This window comes from Chelonia mydas, chromosome 6 (assembly GCF_015237465.2).
Source record: "Chelonia mydas isolate rCheMyd1 chromosome 6, rCheMyd1.pri.v2, whole genome shotgun sequence".
In the NCBI taxonomy this organism is placed as follows: Eukaryota; Metazoa; Chordata; order Testudines; family Cheloniidae; genus Chelonia; species Chelonia mydas.
The window spans coordinates 102,783,723-102,804,931 of record NC_051246.2 but is presented as its reverse complement, the minus strand read 5'-3'; the positions used below and the strand labels follow the sequence as shown (position 1 = coordinate 102,804,931).

Here is a 21,209-nt window from a genome sequence, read left to right as displayed (position 1 = left end):
ATGCTTATCAACCTCACAGTGGGGCTGTGAGGATTAATGATTTACTTTAAACATAAAAATGTGAGTCCTATTAATTGCCCTCTGCAGCTTTGAAAAGCAGAGAGCAGCACTACACAGGGCAGACTAAACATCCTTCACTGTATCCTAGCTCTTCTGACTTCCACAAAGTATCAAGAAGGAGGGAAAATTCTCAGGTATATAAATTGGGAAGGATTAGAAAATGGAAGATGTTTGGCAGAAACATCTAATTCTGCTTGTTTCTGGAGAAAATGAAAGAAGGTACACAGAATAGTAATGGATGCTTTACACTGTGCTAGAGGGAATGGCTTATTGGTACATTTGAAAGCTTGAAAAAATTACCAAACATTACTGGCCCAAAGTTTAAACCTACTAATCTGGCTGAAATACAGCTGTGCCTCAAGCCATACACCTCCCAAACTGTGTTATCTGAGATTTTAAAGCAACAAAAGGCTTTTGAACAGTCAAACTTATCAGGGTGGCAGCTCGCCCCCAATACATTAATTTATGCTGCCCTCTCCTCTTCTTCCCTCACACAGTAAATATTAAGGTTTGACACAGTGTTCATTTTTAATTTCTTTTCTCTTTATGTGAGACCAAAGACTCCCTGAGATCAAATTTTAAAACCAACAAGCTGTCTTTTCACTGTCATCTTATATCTCCTCCCTAGTTCAGTGTACATCTTTATTGATTGACTCTCATTCATTCCACTGCTCCACACTCTTTCTTGCTCCCTTCCCTACTCTGGGAGAGGAGAAAATGCAGTGGTGGAGCTAAATATGAGGTATGGTTTATGGTGGAGCTAAATATGGGGTCCGGCTTGAATGAAGGAAAGAGAACAAGTCAGGTACATTAGTGGAAGAGGAATGAAAGTAGGAAAGACCACACTCGTGTGTGTGTTTTTTTTAAACTTGAGCTAGGGTAGTCATTCATTTTACAGAGAGAGAATGAAAGAGAAAGGGAGAAGAAGAAAGGATAGCCCCAGAAACCCTTCAGACCATTAGCCACAGCGTCTGGGAAGGTGGAAAGGAGGGCTTCAAATGTTCCTATTCACTGGCCACTTGGAGCAGCTGTAAGATAGATGGGAGAGCAGCCCTCTGAGCATCCTCCCTTTGAAAACTTACTTACCGCCTCAGGCTGCTCACCTCTGGGATTCTTGTTGTGCTCTGTCCCATTCTGTTAAAGAGGCAGTGGCATTTAGGCTGCTATTCTCTTTTCCTCTCCTCCTGAGAAATAGCATGCAGTTCCCTGGTTCCACTCACCAGGCAAAATTACTGCTCAGCCTGGGTGAGTAAGTTTTGTATGCCTTATTAAAATCAGGTTAGAAACATTTACCTGGAGGTACAGTCTGGTTAGGGTTGCATTAGCCCTTTGTGCTCAAGGTAAAATGAATGAGTTCCGTGAAGTTTACTTTGGATTTTTTTAGACAGAACTTTAAAACTGAAGGTCTGTCTGCTCTATGTGAATATAGAAGCCCATTGTATTTTTTGTTAGAGTAGAGGCTTGTCACAATGTAACTGAACAAAATTTTCCTTTCTGACTGTTGTTAATCCTGTGTATTAGTTGGTGGTTGCTGTCCACTGTAGAAGCCATTGTAGTTAGTGGAGTGCCTGGTTCTCTCTCTCTCCTTTCTATCTCACCACTTCCTGCTGGAGACTGGTGCTGCTGGAGACTGGGGTCTTTATAAGGTCCTTTTAACTGAAGAGACCCCTGGACTTGATGTTCGGAGTGCTTTAAGATAGTCCAGTGGGAGCCAAGGATGGTGGGTGCTGAGTGCTTGGCTGTCTTCTGTGGACCATGGTAGTGCTTGTGGTGGTGATACTGCTGCTATTCATTGTAGGTCAGCCTTGAACAACTCTGGGCCCAATGAACGTGGGCTGTACAGGAGCAAAATGGTTCTGCTTTACGTTTAAATGCATGAAGTTATTTAGAATGTAAGGCATTTTACACTCCGTCCACAACATCTGTGCCTCTTCTCTTGCCCCCTGTGCCTTTCTTCCCTTACATAACCCTACCATACACACCAGACTAAGACTGACTGAGATGAGGAGCCTGGGGTGGGTTGGAAGAGACAGGACTGGGCCTGGCTGGAATGGACAGTGGTAAAAGGGAATCAGGCTTAGGGGGAACAGGAGCACAAGAGTCCACTAGATCAGTGGTTTTCAAACTTTTTTTCTGGTGACTCAGTTGAAGAAAATTGTTGATGCCTGTGACCCAACGGAGCTGGGGATGAGGGGTTTGGGGTGTGGGAGGGGCTCAGGGCTGGGGCAGAAGGTTGGGGTGCAGGGGTGAGGGCTGCGGGGTGGGGCCAGGAATGAAGGGTTCAGAGTGTAGGAGGGGGCTCTGGACTGGGGCAGGAGGTTGGGGTGTAGGAGAGGCTCAGGGCTCTGGGCTGGGGCTGCAGGCTCTGGGATGGGGCCGGGCATGAGGTGCAGGAAGGGGCTCTGGAGTGGGGTGGGGGAGCTAGGAGCTGGGGCAGGGGATTGGGGCGCAGGCTCACCTCGGACGGCTCCCGGTCAGCAGCACAACAGGGGTGCCAAGGCAGGCTCCCTGCCTGTCCTGGCACCATGGCTGCGCTGCGCCCCAGAAGCGACCAGCAGCAGGTCCAGCTCCTAGGCGGAGGTGCGCAAGCGGCTCCTCACGGCTCTCGCCCGCAGGCACCGCCCCCCTGGCCCTAGCTCACATTGGCCGGTTCCCAGCCAATGGGACTGTGGAGCCGGTGCTCTGGGTGGGGGGCAGTCGTGGAGCCCCATGGCCCCCCCGCCTAGGAGCCGGACCTGCTGCTGGTTGCTTCCGGGGTGCAGTGCGGTGCCAGAACAGCTAGAGAGTAGCCTTAGCCAGGCAGCACCGCCGACAGGACTTTTAACAGCCTGTTTGGTGGCAGTGACCAGAGCCACCGCGACCCCAGTGCCTTACGTTCCGCGACCACAGTTTGAAAACCACTGGGCAGTGCAGGCTACCCTACAGAATGTGGAATTGAACCCTAGATTCTTGAGTCTCAGTATTCCTCTGCTGTCAAAAAATATTTGTGGAACCAAGTGGCAAATTGTGTCTCATCCCCCTCTAGTGGCTGGTCTACACAGAGGATGATAACTTATTGCTTCTATCAATTTCTCCATTAGCTTGTGTGGCCCTGCAGATGACCTATGTCAGTGTCAGTATTATGCCACCTGATAGAATTTTGTTTTTTTCCGTTTTTCTTTTTTAAAAACCTAAGACATTGCACACAAAAATATTAGGGCTTTCAGACAATTTTAAAAAATAATCGCGAGATTTAAAAAATTGCAATTAATCGCAGTTTTAATCGGACTGTTAAACAATAATAGAATACCAATTTAAATATATTATAAATATTTTTGCATGTATTTCTACTTTTTCAAATATATTGATTTCAATTACACCACAGAATACAAAGTGTACAGTGCTCACTTTATTTTTATTACAAATATTTGCACTGTAAAAAAGATAAAGAAATAGGTTTTTTTAATTCACCTTATACAAGTACCGTAGTGCAGTCTCTTTATCATGAAAGTGCTACTTACAAATGTAGGGTTATTATTTTTACATAACTGCACTCAAAAACAAAACAATGTAAAACTTTAGAGCCTACAAGTCCACTCAGTCATAGTGCTTGGTCAGCCAGTTGCGAAGACAAACAAGTTTGTTTACATTTACAAGTGATAATGCTGCCGGCTTCTTATTTACAATGTCACCTGAAAGTGAGAACATGCATTTGCATGGCACTGTTGTAATATAAAGTGAGCACTGTACACTTTGTATTCTGTGTTGTAATTGAAATTAATATATTTTGAAAATATAGAAGAACATCCAAAATATTAATTAAAAATGGCAATTGGTATTCTATTATTGTTTAACAGTTCGATTAAAACTGATTAATAGCAACTTTTTAAAAATCTAGTTAATTTGTTTTGTGTTAATTGGTTGAATTAACTGCGATTGACAGCCCTAGTTGCAAAGTCAAGCACTCAAAAGTGAAAAAATGCCAGAATTAAGATTGCCCCCTTGTGCATATACGTTACAATACAGTATTTATTTACATGATGAGGCCTCAGCTATGCCCAGTTCTGGGTGCCACAGTTTATGAAATATATGGACAATTTGGAGAGAGTCCAGAGGAGAGCAACAAAAATGATAAAAGGTTTAGAAATCTTTACCTATGATGAAAGATTAAAAAAACTGGTCACATTTAGTCTTCAGAAAAGAAGACTGAGGGGGACTTGATAACATACTTCAAATATGTTAAAGACTGTTACAAAGAGGACTGTGATCAGTTGTTCTCTATGTCCACTGAAGAGGTAATGGGTTTAAAGCAAAGGAGATTTAGGTTAGATAATAGGAAAAACTTGCGAACTATAAGGGTAGTTAAGCTATGGAATAGTCTTCCAAGGGAGGCTGTAAAATCGCCATCACTGGTGATTTTTTAAGAATAGGTTAAACACCCGTGAAGGATGGTCTAGGGTTTACTTGGTCATGCATCAGCGCAGGGGGCTTGACTTGATGACTTCTTGAAGTCCATTCAAGCCCTGTGTTTCTATGATTCTATAGTATTTTTTTTCCACAGGATCCCTGCTTCATTCAATGAATTGGATAGATCTGTGTGTAGTGAAGGAGGCTGTAATCTGTAGGACTGCTCTCTCGTTTGTTGCAGAAATTGGAAGGTGTGTAGTGAATAAAGTAGGGTGTTAGCAACTGTGTTGCACAAAGAGATGTGATTTTGGGCAAGTCATTCAAACCAAACTTTTTTTCACAGGTGAACATTAATTGTGTTCTTTGTTTTCTGGATGTTTTACCTGGTGTCTGATGTGCAAAAGAGCTTAGCACTCACAGCTTAATCTGAAGTCAATGTGCTTTGAACATAAGTCGTATATAAAGCTAAGTACCCTCAAAAATAGATTGTTGGGATGTCAAACTGAACTCTCAGAATTATTGGACACTTTTTTGACTTTTATCTCTCTGTTCTTCAGTTTCCCCATCTGTAAAACTCAGATGATAATGTGACCTCATCTCATAGGTGTGAGAATAAATTCATTCATGTTTGTGAAGCAGTCTGCTACTATTGTGATGAATGCCATTGTAAATGGATGCATCTATATTATATTGCCCCTTCTGGCCAACTGTGACTCTGCTGAGGCATGACTCAGTTTCTCTTTAAATCAGGCTCCCTTTTAATAAAAAGTCCACATAAGCCACATCTTGCAAACATTTTGGGGTCCAGTTTGGTACATCCAGCTCAAAGTCTTTCAAAAGAAAATTTAGACCTTCAAAGACTTCATCCCAATCCCAGTTTCAGCTGAGCCCACCTCTCCTCTCTGTAACAATTCAGTTCTTCCACCCCAATCCCAAATTGGGTGCAGCTCCTCCTCCCTGAGGGCCTATCTTCCAGTTCTCCAAGCACTTCTTGCTTGAAGTTTGGCCTTCTCCACAGATCTTTCTGGTTGCTGCATTTCCCCTGTTGTCTCAGGGCCATGCAGAAACATCCTTACTCCCTGCATTGTCTGCAAGCATCCCTCAGCACCTGTGGCTGACTCCCCTTCTATAAGGCCCAGGTGCCTTCCTTTATACCCAATTGGGCATCAGCTTTTCTAACCAGGTGCACTGGACCCTGCTCCCTTTCTTGCTGGGGGCAGTCATCCTGTCACAGCCATAAAAAAGCCACTGGGGAAATTAATAATACTGTCTTCCAAGTAGGGTTTGAATGGTGTGCCTGGGACCACACACTGAACAATGGGAATAAACCAAAATATTAAAACAGCAGCTCAATCACTGAGTATGGTGAGTCCTGGGTACTGAATGAGCCAGCTATTCTGTGGAAAATAGGGTACGTGTTCATGTAATTAATGACCATGTCATATGCACAAGGGAGCTGGATTAAGGTTGCATGGGCAATTTTAATTATGGTATTTCCTTCCTCACGTTTGAGTACTTGACTTTGCAACCTTAACAATCTTTTAACATAGTTTTGTGCATGTGTTTATATGTATAAATTTATGCAGTTCTAATTTTTTAGTGTTACGAGGGTGCCAACAGAATAGTATGGGTGCTTGTTGAATTGTGTACATATTTTATAAACATAATTATTTTTTTAAAAAACCGTGTGTGTGTGTGTAAAATAGATTTGATGCTCTTTATTGAGAGGGAAAAAAATTGATGTAATATTTATTTACATTTATGTAATCATGAGTCTCAAACTGGTCATGAGCAACCAAGCACCCCCATTATATAAGTAAAGTGACAAAAGAGGCTGTTTTTTGTCTCCTTCATGTTTCCATCTGCAATCTTATGTTTCTTTGCAAATCAATTTTGACAGCTGTTCAAAAATTGTCCTGTTACACCAGCCCAGAGAGTGGGTAGTTGGACTTTACCATTTTAGAAAGTAGTTCTAAGACTACCTTTCTTCATTCTGGGCCTGCATAGAGGAATATTGGTAGAAACAAGATGAACAAGTAAGGTGTTAGCATTTGAATGGCCGCAAAATTTGCGAGGGTAGTAGTATGGGACTGCTGGGATGGTGGGACCTTGGCTGTATTATTTATGCGTTGATACAACAATAATATTTGACAATTATGTAGTGTTATGGGGCAGTGTCGGCTCCAGCAGGGGGTCGGGGGAAGGGCAGGGTTCCAGTGTGCAGGGAGCAGTCAGGGCTCAATAGAGCAGGGACCCCAGTCTCATGGTGGGGGCTAGGGGTTGTGGGCAGGACTATATCTAGGGTTGGAAGGATTAGATTTTTATCAGTGTCAGTTTCACCACTCAAACTGATGAAAAAATATTTCCGTAGATGATAATGATCCAAAAACGTACAGATACACAAAGTAAGAATGCTGCTTGGATTTAAGGCTATTTACTTCGTATGTTTTGACACATGATGTTAAAACACAATTTGTCAATGGTTATAAAACTTGAACTTCTTGAATCTCAGTATCTACTGTCATTACATAATTACCTGACTCCTCCTGTAACTTCCCACAATTGAGAAAATTAAAATCAATAAAAATAAATCTTAAAACCCATAATTTTGCACAACTGTGAACACTTTAAGCTTTTTTTATTTTTGTCAATTTAAAATAAACATAAATACTATCTATCAAAATTATTAAAAAAAAAAAAAATTGCCACGCCTATCATTGGCCTGTGTAGGTGGTATAAGAAAGGCATTCAGCACATAATTCAATTTAAATTCGTTCTGGGTTTTTTTCCCCCCATTTTCTTTTTCATCCCCTCCTAACTGCCAACACAGCTTGGTGTTCCAGCATGCCCTATTCTAGTGATATCGCAACTATCAAAAAAAACACTCACTGGAACCTGGAGCTGACCAATTTCAGGAATGGGGGGAAGACAGGTAAGTGGTGGTGCTTACTTTGTGACGCTCTTTTGCAACTTAAAAATATTATTTTATACATTTCTTCTCTCATTGGAGGCTATCAATCCTATCCCTTTGTATTATTAAAGTTTAAAAAATAAAAACTTGCAAAAGTGTGCCATAGAGTGAGTAAACACCATTTACTTGACCCCTTTTATTGGCTGGTTCTGTGTGCCAGCAAGCTCCTGTGATGTTTGTAATGTTGCCAAAATAAAGCATGTTGTTGGGCTCACTTTGAGTCTATGATTTGTGTTTTCTAGGGATCTGAAGAATAGAATAGGAGGGGAGGAGCAGATAGGTTATGTAATAATTTATGTACTTAGTGCTGTCTTATCCCTTGCTATTTGGAATTTGAGTGCATGGCCTTTCTATATTATAATTTTCCTTTATTATACTCATAGATTAGTTTTCAGACAAAGCAATTATTTTTGTTTAAGCCAGTCTTTTATTTAAAAGGATGGAATTAATACAAGATTCTATACATGTATGTTTATTCTCAAATTGCATCATCCTACTAGCCGGTCCACATGTAATAGTAATATTCTGCTCTTTATTTTGAAACTGCTTTACAGATATTAATTTGTTTTGCAGCACCCCTGTGATGTAAGTATATATTATATGTAGGTGATTTGGGGGGAACTGAGTTAGAGAAGTTTAGCGATTTTGCCCAAATATCAAAGGGAGTGCATCAAGCTGAAATTTGACTGTCTCAGAAGGATGCATGCTGTCAGCAGTAGGCTCAGAAATGCCAGCTTTAATTTATTTGCATTTTGAAATGCATTTTACAGAGCAGTTTACCATGAAAATTATCTGATGCACTAAAGTAAATAGGGGCAGTTTTCCAATGGGAAATGACTCAGTGAAATTATGTATGCAAGTGTTGCATATTGGTGGTATCAGAGCTTAGTTTCTTCTTTCTTCCATGCTGATGAAATAGTTTGGATGTGTGTGCCATCTACAAAATATGATGGGTTCCTGTTACTACCAAAGCTGTGCCTAAATAATAATGGAGAAGTGTCTCAAGGGGGAAATTACTTATCAATAGTGTATGAAAGGACCTCTGTGTAGCAGGATAGCTCAAGATCAAGGAGATGAGGGCACTTTAATCTACATCACAAACTAATCACTTGTGTCTGATGTGGGAGGGAAGGGTTATGTAAAGTATGTGCAATATTACAACAGGAGCAGCAACAATAGCACTATACTTAAGGCTGACACACTGTTTCTGTTCTAGGAACTTACTTGCTTGTAACTTTATTAAACTTTCACCTTTTGGGCTGAAATCTTCCAGAAATTATCTCAGACCAAAAGGGAATATGAAGAAAGCAGGAAGAATAGGGTTTTGTGGGGGTTTTTTTGTTTGGGGGTGGGGGGGTTCTTGTCTGGTTTTCCACAGCTGTGAAGTGGATAGAAGTTGAAAAGTAATTTTATTTCACAGAAATAGCCCTAACTGGGAAGTGTGTTAAAATGTTTCAGCAGGGAAAATTGCATTTAATTTGACAAGTATTCATGCCTTTGAAAACTGCATATGGAGCATATGCAGTGTATTTTGTATGAGTGTTTGGGGGGAGGGGTTGGTTTGGTTTGGTTTGGTTTTTTGCTAAAGTTCATGAAATATATAGCTAAGGAAGTCTGAGCTGCACTTAAGTACATTTCTAAAGTTAACTGTGTAGTGAAAAGTACAGTGGGCTACAGTGAGGACTTTGCAGGAGACCTTAGCTCAGTCTCTGCACAGACTTTGTAAGATGCCGAAAGGCTAAGAGAAGCTGCTGCAATCTTCCAGAAGCTTAATGTACATGCTTAACTTTCAGCATAGTCCCACTGAGTGCTATAATTGTACAATCTTGTTGTTTCTCAGTGTAGTTTATGATGCGGAATTTCTTAGGCTTTTTGAAGATGGGAGTTAGAATTTCTGTTTGGTTTGCATAAATGGGCAACAGAACATGGATATTTCATAATCTGAAACTATTTAGCTTATAACACTTGAACCGGCCAGAGGAGGTCTTCAGGAGAGAACCTTTTCTCTGAAAACTCTATGACCTATATAGCTTGTAAGGTATATCAGAGTGGGTCTTCCCATTGCACACCTTACTAAGGAACTGACTTCACAAAGAATTATGCATGTGCTTAACTTATTTTCTGTCTTGGAAAAGCTGAAGAAATTCAGTATGATAATCTACATCAGGAATATATTAAGATTGTACAATTCTAGCATTCAGCTTTGACGTTTTCTGACTTTTAACCTGCAGCATTAGCTATGTTCCTTTGTACTGTGTATTTTTATAATTTGGATCACGAAGTCCATGATTCTTTCAAGTACAGTATTGCGCAATTTATTCTACAACTTTTGATGCATATGTAGACTCTTCTAATATTTATTATTAGAATATTTTCACTGTCATTCATTTAATTGTCTTCATGGTTCAGTATATTCTTCTTCGAGTGATTGCTCATGTCAGTTCCAAGTAGGTGTATGCGCACCACGTGCATGATCGTCGGAAAGTACCCTAGCGGTAGCCGTCGGGTCGGCTGTGGAGCCCCCTGAAGTGGCACCTACATGGCTGTGTATATAGGTCCCTGCCGACTCTCCGCCTCTTCAGTTCCTTCTTACTGTCAGTAACGGTCGTTGGAGCAGCTCCTCTCTTGTGTTAGCAAGCAATTCCCTGGTGATTTCTTTCTTCTCTCTCTGTAAGTAGTTTAAAGTATAGGTAGTGATAAAATTATAGTTAGGGTTCAGTGTAGTTGTTGTTAAGTTTTAGTTGGGGGTTACCTCCTACCCACCACTTTGTTCCCGTCCCAGGGACCAGGGTGTTAGAGAGCTTATTCCTTCACTCTCCCACTTCCCTGGTCCCTCTCGCATGAACAGAGAGCAACAATACCCCGAAGTCTGAAGGTGCAAACAATTCATTGTTTATTGGGGTGAACTTCCAGCAAGTTTAAATCCAAGTTCCTTTTTCCTTATTTTCGAATCCCAACTTACTTCCTGTTTGCCCCTAATTTATATAGCAATATTCTTAGCTATACCTTAACCAATCATTCTACTAAAATTTACCCAATCCTAATATATTGTAACATGATTAGCTAGCCAATTATATCCCACCACCTTAATTAGTTTACACCCAGCAAAATGAATTATACAGCAGACAGAAACAATCACAGAACCAGACAGAGACCATGCAAATAAACAATAGCAAAGTGGGAACAAAAATGACAAAACAATACAGGAGTGAGGATTTCACAACTACATCTATAAAGACATAAGGGTTTCCTAGCTGTGTCTATTGATAAGTGAGTTCTTACCAGCCAGAAAACTATCAAACTAAATTTCCTTTTACATCTTCTAGGCTCTTCCTTTTCTCTGGAGGTGATAGATCGGATCATCTAGCTAACAGCCCCATATTGACTAGTTTGGAACGTGAGGATGTGACCGTATGCTTCCCAGCTTATGGCTGCCTCTGCTGCTTAGCCAAAGGCATTGGCCTAAGAACAGGGCCTCAGACTGTCACAGTGAGAGAAGGCCGTTAAACAGATTCTTTCTTGTATACCTCTATTACTAGCTAAATGATAAACATATACCTAAATTCTTAAAGTATAGGCCTTTATAGGCAGGCCTGAATATCTATATCCTAATACAGGGCATTCCTCTGTCTCAAGGTTTTAAGCCATGCAGGTCCTGCCTGAAGCCTATGCCAAAGGGAAACTCTCACAACTCCTGTCTGAAGTGTCTTGGAGAGGGACACCAGTCCGACAGGTGTAAAACCTGTAAGGGGTTTAAGCCCAGAACTAAGATGGAGCGGGACTTCTGCTTAAAGCTCCTTCTGATGGAGTCAGCTCTTCAACCCCAACCACCTCGGGCAGCGTCTGACCCGGTGCCAGGTGCTTCAGTGCGCCGGCCTCGGTTTGGAAAGCCTCAGCACCAAGAAAGGACTCTGCCAGGGTGTCACGGCACCAACATTCCCCGACGCCAAGGACTTGCTGTAGTGCAAGGCACCAGTTGCAGTCGCCACACAAGAAGAAGAGAGCTGACAGGGCGCTTCCCTGCTAGGGTAGTGGAGCAGGCGAGCACTAGTGGGGTGTGTCCCGCGTCGGGACACCCAGTCTTGGGCTCACCTAGACTGGCACCGTCGACTCTGGCCTCTCGGGGAGGTCCGTTGAGTCCAGCCATGGTGGACTCCCCAGTGCAGGAAGATTTGGAGGATGACTTGGATGCTCCCTCCACACTGGACACATTCAAGGCGGCCAAGGACCTGATTACCATGACGGCGCAATTACCCCGCTCCACCAGCAGGTGCACCGGCTCAGAATCCGGGTGCAGCACTGGCAACATTGTCAGCACCAACGTTGATTCAACATGGGGTGAGTCCACTATGATGTAGCACCGATTTCCTTTCCCATGGCACCGATCCCCGGCACCGATCCCCAGCACCATCTCAATCTCCATTGCCCTGGTCAGATTCGGACTTCTCCTCAGAATCCGAGGCGGACTCCTACGCTTCCAGGCGGAGCCAGCACTGCTCCCAGCACCGTTCTGGACAAGACAAGGGGCAGCCCTTGCCTGTAGTGTCCTGGCCTCCACAGTGGCAAAGACCGATGCAGTGGCACTTTTGGACACCATGGACCTACCACCAAGTTCAGGGTCTGAGTTCCAGATCCTTGTTGGAGGTGTGAATCCCTCCATTGGCCACATAGAATCATAGAATATCAGGGTTGGTAGGGACCTCAGGAGGTCATCTAGTCCAACCCTCTGCTCAAAGCAGGACCAATCCCCAACTAAATCATCCCACTTTGTCAAGCCTGACCTTAAAAACCTCAAAGGAAGGCGATTCCACTACCTCCCTAGATAACCCATTCCAGAGCTTCACCGCCCTCCTAGTGAAAAAGTATTTCCTAATATCTAACCTTAAACCTCCCCCACTGCAACTTGAGGCCATTACTCCTTGTTCTGTCATCTGCCACCACTGAGAACAGTCTATATCCATCCTCTTTGGAACCCCCTTTCAGGTAGTTGAAAGCAGCTATCAAATGCCCCCTCATCCTTCTCTTCCGCAGACTAAACAATCCCAGTTCCCTCAGCCTCTCCTCATAAATCATGTGTTCCAGTCCCCTAATCATTTTTGTTGCCCTCCGCTTTACGCATTCCAATTTTTCCACATCCTTCTTGTAGTGTGGGGCCCAAAACTGGACACAGTACTCCAGATGAGGCCTGACCAATGTCGAATAGAGGGGAACGATCACGTCCCTCGATCTGCTGGCAGTGCCCCTACTTATACAGCCCAAAATGCTGTTAGCCTTCTTGGCAACAAGGGCATACTGTTGACTCATATCCAGCTTCTCGTCCACTGTAATCCCTAAGTCCTTTTCTGCAGAACTGCTGCCTAGCCATTCGGTCCCTAGTCTGTAGTGGTGCATGGGATTCTTCCGTCCTAAGTGCAGGATTCTGCACTTGTCCTTGTTGAACCTCATCAGATTTCTTTTAGCCCAATCCTCTAATTTGTCTAGGTTCCTCTGTATCCTGTCCGTATCCTCCAGCATATCTACTACTCCTCCCAGTTTAGTGTCATCTGCAAACTTGCTGAGGGTGCAGTCCACGCCATCCTCCTGATTATTAATGAAGATATTGAATAAAACCGGCCCCGGGACCGACCCTTGGGCACTCCGCTTGATACTGACTGCCAACTAGACATGGAGCCATTGATCACTACCCGTTTGGCCAATGTTCTAGCCAGCTTTCTATCCACCTTATAGTCCATTCATCCAGCCCATATTTCTTTAACTTGCTGGCAAGAATACCGTGGCAGACCGTATCAAAAGCTTTGCTAAAGTCAAGGAATAACACATCCACTGCTTTCCCCTCAATCCACAGAGCCAGTTATCTCATCATAGAAGGCAATTAAATTAGTCAGGCATGACTTGCCCTTGGTGAATCTATGCTGACTGTTCCTGATCACTTCCCTCTCCTTGAAGTGGTTCAGAATTGATTCCTTGAGGACCTGCTCCATGATTTTCCCAGGGACTGAGGTGAGGCTGACTGGCCTGTAGTTCCCCGGATCCTCCTTCCACATCTGTAGGCGTGGTAGGGATAGGGATGCTCAAAGGGTAGGAATGCTCAAGTACAGGCTGATGAGAACGTCAGCACTGGCACTGAAGTGGCTGTGGCATTGAGTGCTAGTGCCGCTTCCTGCTTCTCTCCAGTGGTGCAAGAGGATCCCCGTGAGCCAGAGGGGCAAGAGGACCCAGTACCTCCGAGGGCGTCATCTTCGTCCTCCCCAGATGAGGCAGTAGCAGGCACATCCACCACTTTGCCCACTGTGGACACCAGAGCCCATCAAGACCTGCTCAGGAGGGTGGCCCAGAGCTTGCAAGCAGAAGTGGTCTCTGAGGACACAGATCCCATGGTGGATATTCTGGCCCCATAAGGGACCTTGAGGGTGGCTCTGCCCCTCATCAAAACTATACAAAATACCACCAAGGCGCTGTGGCACACGCCTGTCTCTATCCTGCTGACAGCCAAGGGCATAGAGCATAAGTACTTTGTGCCTTTTCAGGGGTATGAGCACTTCTTCACCCACCCCCAGTCCGGGACTCTGGTGGTGGAGGCAGTAAACCACAAAGAGCGCCGGGGCAACCGGAGCCTACCCCCAAATCCAAGGACCTCTTCGGTTGGAAAGTCTACTCCACTGGGGGGCTCCAGCTTTGCATAGCGAACCAGCAAGAGGTACTGAGCTGCTATGCTTATAATTCTTGGAGCTCTCTGGCCAAACTCCAGGAATTGCTTCCAGCGGGACTCCCTTTTGGGGTTTGGAGCGGTTCTGGAGGAGGGAAAGATGGTGGCCAGGACCTCGGCCACCTGCATCAGAGCCAAGGCCATAGCCATGATACACTCTTGGCTACAGGTCTCAGGGCTCCCGCACGAGGTGCAGAATACAATTCAGGACCTGCCCTTTAATTGCTCCGGATTTTTTTGCGGAACAGACAGACTCAAGGCTACATAGCCTTAAGGACTTGCGGGGTGACCCTCAAGTCTTTCAGGCTGCATACACCAGCCCCACAAAGAAAGACATTCAAGCCCCAGGTCGCCCAACGTTTCTACCTTGCCCCTCCTAGACAGGACTTCCGTAGGAAGCGGGGTAAAAGCAATAGGAGGCACCCATCTCAGTCCTCCTCTGGCCAAGGGCAGGGCTTGGCTAAGCAGCCCTCAGGTAAGCAGTTCAAGGTCCTCCCCTTCGGCCTATCAGTGGCCCCCTGGGTGTTCACCAAGTGCATGGCAGTTGTGGTGGCTTTCCTTCGAAAGCGTCAAGTGCAAATCTTCCCGTACCTAGACTGGCTCATCAAGGGCCAGTCCCAAGCTCAGGTGGAGGACCATGTGAACCTGGTACGTATGACGTTCCTCAGTCTCAACATGGTGAAGTCTGCTCTGGTTCCCACTCAAATATAATTCATCAGGGCCCTCCTGGACTCAGCCTAGGCCAGGGCGTTTCAGCCCAAATCTTGTTTTTTAGCCATGAGCACCATCATACAAGGTTTCCACTGGTTCCCCACCATGACAGTCAGAAACTGCCTAAAATTACTCGGGCATATGGCAGCATGCACTTGTTGTGCAGCATGCAACGCTGCTCCTCCATCCCCTCCAGGCGTGGCTGGCCCAGGTGTACAGACCACACTGGGACCATTTGGACAGTCTGGTCACACTTTCTCCTCGGGCTCTCGAATCCCTACCGTGGTGGCTCGATCCACAGATAGTTTGTGCGGGAGTACCCTTTTCCAAACCTCAGCCGTCGCTAGTTACAGATGCATCAGTGCTTGGGTGGGGAGCGTACCTGAGCAACCTCAGGATTTCAGGGTCTACGGTCCCAGGCAGAACTATCGCTGCACATCAGTGTCCGGGAGCTATGGGTGGCCTAGGTTGCCAGACATTTCAGACCCATCTTCAGAGCAAATGTATATTGATGTTGACGGACAATACCACAGCGATGTTCTATATAAACAAACAGGGTGGTGCTCACTCCTCTTCCCAGTGCCAGGAAGCCCATAGGTTGTGGAACTTCTGCATCGCCCATTCGATACAGTTGGAGGCATCGTATCTACCAGGCACACAAAATGACTGGCCGATCACCTCAGCAGATCTTTCCACGGCCACAAATGGTCTCTCCAACCGGATGTCATCAGCGATATCTTCTTGAGGTAGGGATCTCCCCAGGTAGATGTGTTCGCGACAGGAGGCAACAGGAAGTTGCTCCTGAATCACAGTCCCAGCTTGATTGTGGATGCCTTTCTCTTCTCGTGGACAGGGCTCCTGCTGAACGCATTCCCGCCATTTCCACTCATCACAAGATCCTTCTCAAGATCCAGCAGGACAAGGCTTCACTGATTCTCATAGCGTCAGTGTGGCCCCGCCAGCACAGGTTCGCCATGTTGTTGAACCTCTTGGTGGACATTCCCATGATTCTAGATCTCATCACGCAGGACCACAGCCGTTTACAGCACCCCAACCTGGACTGTCTCCACCTCACCGCGTGGAAAATCCATGGCTAAACCCGTTAAAGCTCCAGTGCTCCGATTCATCAGGAGGTTAGGGAGGTTCTTCTCGGCAGTAGAAAGCCCTCCACTCATGCCACTTATCTAGCCAAGTGGGAAATGTTCTCTGTTTGGTCCTTACAGAAGGGCACCCCTCCGCTTAAGTCCTCAATTCCCTTTATACTGGACTACTAAAGCAGTAAGGGCTGACAGTCTTGTCAGTTAAGGTGCACCTGGCAGCTACTTCTGCTTTCCACCTGGGCGCAGCGGGGCAGTCAGTATTTGCTAACTCCATGGTTGGTCATTTCCTTAAAAGGGCTAGACAGACTGAACCCCCAGGTGCAGCAGCTGGTCGTCGTCCCCCATGGGACCTTAACCTAGCCCTCTCAAGGCTCATGGGGCCCCCTTTCAAACCTCTAGCAACTTGTTCGTTGCTTTACTTCTCTTGGAAAGTAGCGTTTCTAGTGGCTATAACGTCTGTCAGAAGAGTGTCTGAGCCCTCTTGTATAGTTTTTTTTTTTTTTAATAAGGTCAAGGTGCAATTGCAGCCGCACTTGGCCTTTCTCCCTCAAGTTGTTTGACAGTTTCATGCAAGTTAGGGCATCTTTTTGCCAGTGTTCTTCCCAAAGCCACACGCTAATGACGGGGAACACAGACACCATTCCCTAGATGTTAGACGGGCTCTGGTTCTTTACACTGAGCAAACAAAGCCGTTTAGGAAGTCAACACAACTCATCATTGCCATTGCTGAAAGAATGAAAGGTCTGCCGATCTCATCCCAAGAATTCTCTTCTTGGATCACAGCCTGTATCAGGACATGCTACAACCTGGCAAAGATTCCAGCTTCACCACCGACAGGGCACTCCACAAGAGCCTAAGCTTCATCTGCAGTGTACCTGGCACAGGTCCCCATCCAGGACATGTGCAGGGTGGCCATGTGTTAATCTATGCATACCTTTACATCATCAGCAGGCTAGAAACAATACTGCGTTTGGCAGAGCAGTGCTCCAGTCTGCAGCTTGGTGATCTCTGACCCCTCCTCCAAGGGACTGCTTGGGGGTTACCTACTTGGAATTGACATGAGCAATCACTTGAAGAAAAAAGAGTTTAACTACCTTTCATAACTGTTGTTCTTCGAAATGTGTTGCTCATTTCCATTCCAAGACCCACCTGCCTCCCCTCTGTTGGAATATCCAGCAAGAAGGAACCAAAGAGGCGGCAGGTCGGCAGGGACCTATATGCACAGTCATGTAGGCGCCACTCCAGGGGGCTCCACAGCAGCTTATTGTGCACATGTCAGATACAGGATTTGTATGCATACTATAGGATGGGATTTTTCAAAAGCACTCATTCCTATCTTAACTCTACAATGACTTAAATGGGAGTAGGGTTAGGCCAGGGCTGAGAGCTTTTGGAAAAAATCTCATCCATAGAAAGCACTATGTGTTTATTAGAGGTTTGAGGAGAAAATTGTATATTATATTTGCAATGCAGTTTCATAAAGTTTCAGAACAGAAGATACCATTATTAGAGCTACTCTGGCCATTTGTATATCCTAGGTAATTACACTTCTCCCAGTTACTTTCATTTTGAACCCAGTTACTTGGGTTAGACTAAAGCATTCCAGTACTGATTAGACTAAACTGTGTGCCACAAGCAGAAAACAGGAGAGATTAAGATACCACCAGTGCCTGAGGCCTCCACAGTGGCGGGCATTTGACTGGGTGGGATATGCCCAGATGATCCTAGCTTCTAGGAAGTAGATATAGTATGCAATCACAAAGTACTATATTGTAATACATACACAGAGGGTTATAGAGTTATGGTTGCATACACAACTTTTAGCACTTGGGGTAAAATTTTCAAAATGCCTCTCCAATTTAGGCCCCAATCTCATTTTCAAAAGTGATTTAGGAGCCTAAATCATTAACTTTCAATGAAAATGGTACTAAGCTAAAGTCACTTAAGCACTTCTGAAAGTTGTACTCTTCCTGACTTTTTATTGCTTTTAACCCTGCAATTTTAATGTTCTACTAATTTAGCTTTTTATACTTGCTTCCAGGGATCGTAATTGAGGTGAAAAAGATGTGGTATAGACCATCCACTCATTCCCACTCCCAATAAAGGAGAAGAAATATGTTCCTTATGAGGTCATCTAGATGACAGTTATGATATGTTGCTATCATGGCAGGGATGAGCATGGATCTTGTTACTGGTTTAAGTGGCAATACATGGACCAGACTACTTCTCTCTTCCAGTTTGAGGTGGTGGTATTAATAATATATGGTTCAATGTGCCACCCAGATCTACGTAGGGCTTGCCAGCAAGTTAAAGAAGTATGGGATGGATGAATGGATTGGATAGAAAGCTGGCTAGATCATTGGGCTTAACGGGTAGTGATCAATGGATCCATCTCTAGTTGGCAGCCAGTAAATTGAATTGTAGACCCCATACTTGACTTTCTTGGGTATGACTTCAGTTGGAATCTGGAATGTTCGCTCCAGGCTACTAGTAAAGTTTTTTGTCTCTTCAGCTATAACTCAGTTTGGAAGATCACTAGAAGCTTCAAATGAGGCTTCTTAGATTTCCTTTTGTTGTGAGTAGGTGGTTGGCATTGCTTATCCTGATCTGAGTCGAAGAATTGCAAGATTGACAAATGGCACTCTTTAAGTATATAGGACACTTCCAAAGAAATTTGGGTTTCAGTCACTGTTTTGTTTTGGGTTTCTTGGCCACTTATTGCATTAATAATGTCTTAAGTATATTTCACCTTAGTGTTGAGTAGATTTTTCAAACGCTGCTTATATGTGGCGTGTAGGAAGCTTTCCCAGGCAAATGCTATCAATTACTGTTTGGGGGCGGGGGATTGTTTTGTTTTAAGAATTTTTAGCTCTTAGAATTATACTTGGTTTATGTTTGGAAGGTTAACTGATATAGTGCTGTCTTCTTAAGTCTGCAGACAGATGGCTCTAGTGTGTCTGCCGCTGCTCATAGCTTTGCTAAGCTTCAGCAGCATGAACGTTAATCAATCTTGACTGCTGCCATTAAGAATCTTGTGAGCAGCGGCAGTGGAACTGATAAGAATCTAATCATTTTCATTTGGTTTTCAGCACTCACCCCTTTCCCAACATCTTGGTGTTGGAATTTTCCTTTCCTGTCATATCATTTTTAAGCTGCTGGGTATAGTTATGTTGTTAAGATCTCTGGTAAAATTTCCAGGTCCTGTTTATGAATGATATGGATAGAAGAGAGTGATTGATCAGGGTACATTTTAAAAAAAAAAAAATGTGATACTGAGAAAGAGTCAAAGAATGATTATTGAGGGGAGGGGAGAGACCGAATATGGGGTGATAATCAGACAATATAAGGTAGGGAGATAAGAGGATTGAGAGAGACAAGGAAAAGAGGAAACTGACAGATGACAACATAAGATATAACACAATTGGAAAGAAAATGGAATGAACCTAGGAAAGAAAATTGCACATAACAGCAAGGAAAGGACACATAGTTACATGTCACCTTGATTGATCGGTCTTTCAGCCCTCATATAGATTACGCCGATCATAATGTCTTCCATCAGTTACATGTATTAAGTGGAAAGTTGATTAACACTGTTACAATTAAGTATCCTACACAAATATATTTTCCCTTTAAAATTACTCTTGGGGGAATTCTGTGCCAAAAAAATAAAAATTCTATGCACAATATTTTAAAATTCTGCAAAATTATGCATATTTTATTTGTCAAAATAATACAATATAATCACACTAGTTTCAGTTATTTTGGTAATTTAGTTCAAAATATCATCAAGTATGTCTGAGTGTTTGGTGTTTTTGACAAATTAGATTTCTTACTAGACAAATCAATAGAGAACTTTGAGTAATCCATTTAAACTACAATGCAGAAACTTATTTCCCACTCCCCTCAGAAGCAGTGCAACGGCTTGGGGCAGGGTGTTGTGCTGAACACAGCCGGCTGACCACTGTTGCTATCTGTTCTGGCGCCACAGCATCCTCTGGTGGGCAAAAGGTGGAACTGCAGCACTTCGTGGGCAGAATTTTTTTCTGCACAGAAAATGCAAAATTCTGTGCCAGACATAAATTCTGTGCATTCACAGTGGTATAAAAAGCTTGGAGGCATGGCTTTGGGGAGTTAATATTCTGAGGGTTAGTTTCAGTATTGTCAAATAAACACATGGCATTATCTTACTTTTGTAGGAAGATGAAAAATTTCTGACAGAATTGTTTGCACAATTAACAGATGAAGCCACAGATGAGGAGAAAAGACAAGAATTGGTAAGCATTTGTAAAATATACATGAAGTGACTATTCATTGTCTGAATTTTGTTAATCACGAACATGTTTTCTACATTTTAGGTAAACTTTCTGAAAGAATTCTGTGCATTTTCTCAAACATTACAACCTCAAAACAGAGATGCTTTTTTCAAAACATTGTCTAATATGGGTATACTGCCAGCACTAGAAGTCATCCTAGTAAGTTAACGCAATACGTATTTTTCTGAAATGACTCTTTGTAAATATTTGTTGTAACAGTTATATTTTTTTCATTTCAGAAAGGTAATTATTTAACAAGTAGTTACAACAACATTGCAGTGTCATGGCTCTCTGAAGTACTTTAGTGATTTGTTTTGTCTGAAAGGGATACTGTCATCTTGAAATTCAGTCCACTTTAAAAAAACAAACAAAAAAAACCCCACAACTTTAAAGTAGTTTTAAGTATTACATCACTAAGTCCCCCTAGCAGTTTTTGTGAATTTGCAATTTTTTCCAATCTTTATTCCTTTTTCTGGTCTGTTTCTGTGTTCAAACTAAAACAGGGCTATGACCAATAAACCAGGGAAACTGTTAAACTGATTTCATACAAAGCTATCAATTAAACAAGAAAAAAACGGGGGGAAGGTCTCATCTCTTATTTATAGTGACTTTAGTTATTATTTGTAACAGTAATAGTTAACAATAAAAAATTCAGACAGAACTATGATTTCTGAAATTGCTTCTGCTCATTTAAACTACTGTCATGCCTTTCAAGTACAAGGATTTTTGTTTTTTAAAGTACTTAAACAGTTTTACTTGACTTCCCAGGGTATGGATGATGCACAAGTGCGAAGTGCAGCTACTGATATATTCTCATATTTGGTTGAGTACAATCCATCCATGGTACGAGAGTTTGTTATGCAGGAAGCTCAACAGAATGATGATGTAAGTAGGAGGTCTTCTGAAGCTTTTTTAGAAGGTTCATATTTCTGTCTCTATTATTAGTGACTAAATCCTACTTT

General features: G+C 43.4%; 1 protein-coding gene across 5 annotated transcripts in view; it reads left to right on the top strand.

The window, feature by feature from the left end:
* PPP4R3A (protein phosphatase 4 regulatory subunit 3A) overlaps positions 1-21,209 on the top strand; it is a 73,202-nt gene that overhangs the window by 34,386 nt on the left and 17,607 nt on the right. For 4 of the 5 annotated variants that reach the window (XM_007055447.4, XM_037900841.2, XM_037900844.2 and 1 more), the window contains 3 exons: positions 20,131-20,208; positions 20,290-20,406; positions 21,016-21,132. In XM_007055447.4, the coding sequence (XP_007055509.2) occupies positions 20,131-20,208; positions 20,290-20,406; positions 21,016-21,132 (312 nt within the window). The remainder of the gene's footprint in view (positions 1-20,130; positions 20,209-20,289; positions 20,407-21,015; positions 21,133-21,209) is intronic. The other variant, XM_037900842.2, reaches the window with a different exon arrangement.